Source organism: Salminus brasiliensis, chromosome 11 (genome assembly GCF_030463535.1).
Source record: "Salminus brasiliensis chromosome 11, fSalBra1.hap2, whole genome shotgun sequence".
NCBI lineage: Eukaryota > Metazoa > Chordata > Actinopteri > Characiformes > Bryconidae > Salminus > Salminus brasiliensis.
In genome coordinates this window covers 33853641-33856605 of record NC_132888.1, presented here as the reverse complement: position 1 = coordinate 33856605, position 2965 = coordinate 33853641, and the positions used below count along the sequence as shown (strand labels likewise).

The 2965-nt window shown below is 37.9% G+C and overlaps 1 protein-coding gene across 3 annotated transcripts in view; it reads right to left on the bottom strand.

Annotated features, from left to right (window-relative positions):
- Positions 1-1652: 1652 nt before the first annotated feature.
- Positions 1653-2965, bottom strand: part of prkd2 (protein kinase D2) — a 42601-nt gene continuing 41288 nt past the window's right edge. For 2 of the 3 annotated variants that reach the window (XM_072690702.1, XM_072690703.1), the window contains 2 exons: positions 2846-2931; positions 1653-2546 (listed from right to left, as the gene is read on the bottom strand). In XM_072690702.1, the coding sequence (XP_072546803.1) occupies positions 2334-2546; positions 2846-2931 (299 nt within the window). In that variant the 3' untranslated portion in view covers positions 1653-2333. The remainder of the gene's footprint in view (positions 2547-2845; positions 2932-2965) is intronic. The other variant, XR_011980569.1, reaches the window with a different exon arrangement.

Here is a 2965-nt window from a genome sequence, read left to right as displayed (position 1 = left end):
CAGGAAGGGGCCATCCCCAAACTGTTCCTGCAAAGTTGGGAGCATGAAATTTACCAAAATCTCTTGGTATGCTGAGGCATTAAGAGTTCCTCTTACTGAAACTAAGGGGCCGAACCCAACTCCTGAAAAACAGCCCTACACTATAATCTCCCCTCCACCAAACGTTACACTTGACACAATGTAGTCAGACAGATACCGTTCTCCTGGCAACCGCCAAACCCAGACTCGTCCATCAGATTGATCAGATGGAGAAGCGTGATTTGTCACTCCAGAGAATGAGTCTCCACTGCTCGAGTCCAGTGGCGGCGTGCTTTACACCACTGCATCCGGCGCTTTGCATTGCACTTGGTGATGAAGGCTTGGAAGCAGCTGCTCGGCCAAGGAAACCCAATGTTTTTTAGCTAATTTGAAGGCCACATGAAGTTTGGAGGTCTGTAGTGTTTGACTCTGAAGGAAGATGGCGACCTCTGCATACAATGTGCCGCAGCATACGCTGACCCTGCTTTGTCATTTTACGCAGCCAACCACTTCGTGGCAGAGGTGCTGTTGTTCCCAATCTTTCTTCCCACTTTGTTATAATACCACTGACAGTTTACTGTGAAGCAATGTAAAGCACAAATCAGGATAAGTTTCAGCCACTCTGCAAACATACCTGCATTTCACTGTTTTTCACTCTTCAACTGAAGACAAGAATCGGTGTGGACATTGAAAGAGGTCACCTTGGTTCTGTGGTTATTTGATCTGTTAAAGAAAAGTTGTACAGTGGTCTATGTAATTGCTCCCATTCCAACTTCTTCTATTTTTGGAAAGTTGTCATGTGTGTTTCAGATCATCCAACAAATTTTAATAAAGACAATTAAATTCTCATTCAATTTACTAAAGATAAATATTCATTAAAAAACCTGCATCACTCATGTGAACAAAAAACTGCCCCTCCTAACTGATAACTGTTTGTGCCAGCAGGATTAACTGTAATCAAACATTTGCGAGAAACATTTGCGAGGGAGAAACATTTGCGATTCTTGCGTTAATGTGGAGAAATGTTGGCCCTTTCTTCTTTGCAGAATTGCTTTCATTTAGCTACATTGAATTTTCATACATGAATGAAAATGTGTACCATATAAACAAATAAACATGTTAATTAAATTGGGTTGGTATTTATTGTCTAGGTTTCCATACATGTTCATTTCCAGGTCACAGCATTGCCTAGAGCAACAGAGCTACTGAATCAGCTTTCATTTCTGAAAGCGTACTGTTCCAAAACAAATAACTACAGAAAATACAGCACTGTTTGCACATTTGACAGGGCAAGCAGTAATTACAAGTTTCCCCTTTTCAGCAGGCTTTATAATTTAGAGTTGAGCAAGACATGAAGTTATGTATTTTAAGATGTATAGCCATTTGCTTAAAGTTAATACAAAGACCTCCACATGCATTTTCATTATTGCTTGTAAAAGCCATCATTAATCAATGTAGCAAAAAGCCAGGCATGGCTGACCTATGCTGTTTCTAGTATAAGAGGACAACTGTACCACCAAGTTTGGATGGCATGTTCAATAATTAAAAGAAAAAAAGTCTGAAACTTGACACTGGACGACCATACTGTTAATGCAAAATAATGCTTATTTAGTCAAGAAGAGAAATCAGACAGATTCTCTAAACCACTGTTTATTATACTTGCTGGAATGTTGACAACATGAACCACAATTTTTTAATGAAGTTCAGCCACAGTTAGCATAACTCCTTGGAAAATAATTGCAGGTGAACAAGATAAATCAATGTATTATCTTTATTCTACAGATTTAGAAGATTTAGCCCTTTAATTTGCAATTACAGGGTCTATTTATTATCTACATGTAAAATGTTGAGTAAAACTGAGAAATCTTTTTAAATCAATTATGACAAAACATTTACTATCAATATAAACTAATTTAAAGAGTAATGAACCTTAAAGAGGACCAGAAAACTCTGCATTGTACAGTTTGTTTTTAATATTTTCTCTAGGTCTTTATCTCCATGTATTACTATGAATTTTTGAATATTATAAACTAAGGAAAGATCAGTCATACAGGAATCTTTTGACATGTAACATTTATCCACTCTATTTGTATGACACCTTTACTGCATTTTAAATCACTCCCCCTCTCACTTTAAAGTCTTATTAAGAGACTGGGCGCAAACAGCTTACAGAGAGAGAGATCATGTTCAGAGACAAAAGAAAGATGTACAGGGGGCTTTTCCAGAATACATCTAAACAAAGGTAAAATAAACCATTTTCGAAACAAATGAAATATTCCCCCAGCCCTCCAACCAAGCCTTCTCACTCCACCTCCTCAGAGAATACTGACACGCTCAGTCAAGACCTGCATTTCTACTGCCACCTGTTCATCATAGTAAGCGGGTGGTACAGGTAGTAGGTGGGCTGGGTAGGTAAAAGTGTGCTCCTGAGCAAATAGCTGCCAGCGAGCATCGTCACTCTCATGTGTAATGTACCGTTCACCTAGCTTTGACTCCAGTTCTCGCAGGTCCAGCCAAGTCTGATAGTCCTGATTACAAAGAACAAAAAAGGAAGACAAAGAGAGGAAGATGGATGTTAAAGAACAGCTTCTAAAAAGGGTTGGTCTCTATTTGAGGGTTTTTGTATTGCTATACATGGCAGAATATTAATGAAATGAGTTTCTTTTGGTGATTGTTTTTTCATTATTTTAATAAATTCTTTCAGGTTTGTCCAACGGTTTCAGATTCGATGTTATTTAAGCACTGGTAATAAAATATATATATATATATGCTGGTATTTAAAAACTCCCACATCTGTATTAGTCATAGTGCATGCATAGGCTATTACCTGTAAATATGAATGACTGAGACTCTTGTCCACACTGTAACGTTTTCTCATCTTCACTTGAAGCAAGTTATTGATGAGGTCAGTAGCTGTAGTAAAACAAAGGAATAACCAATTTGTTCT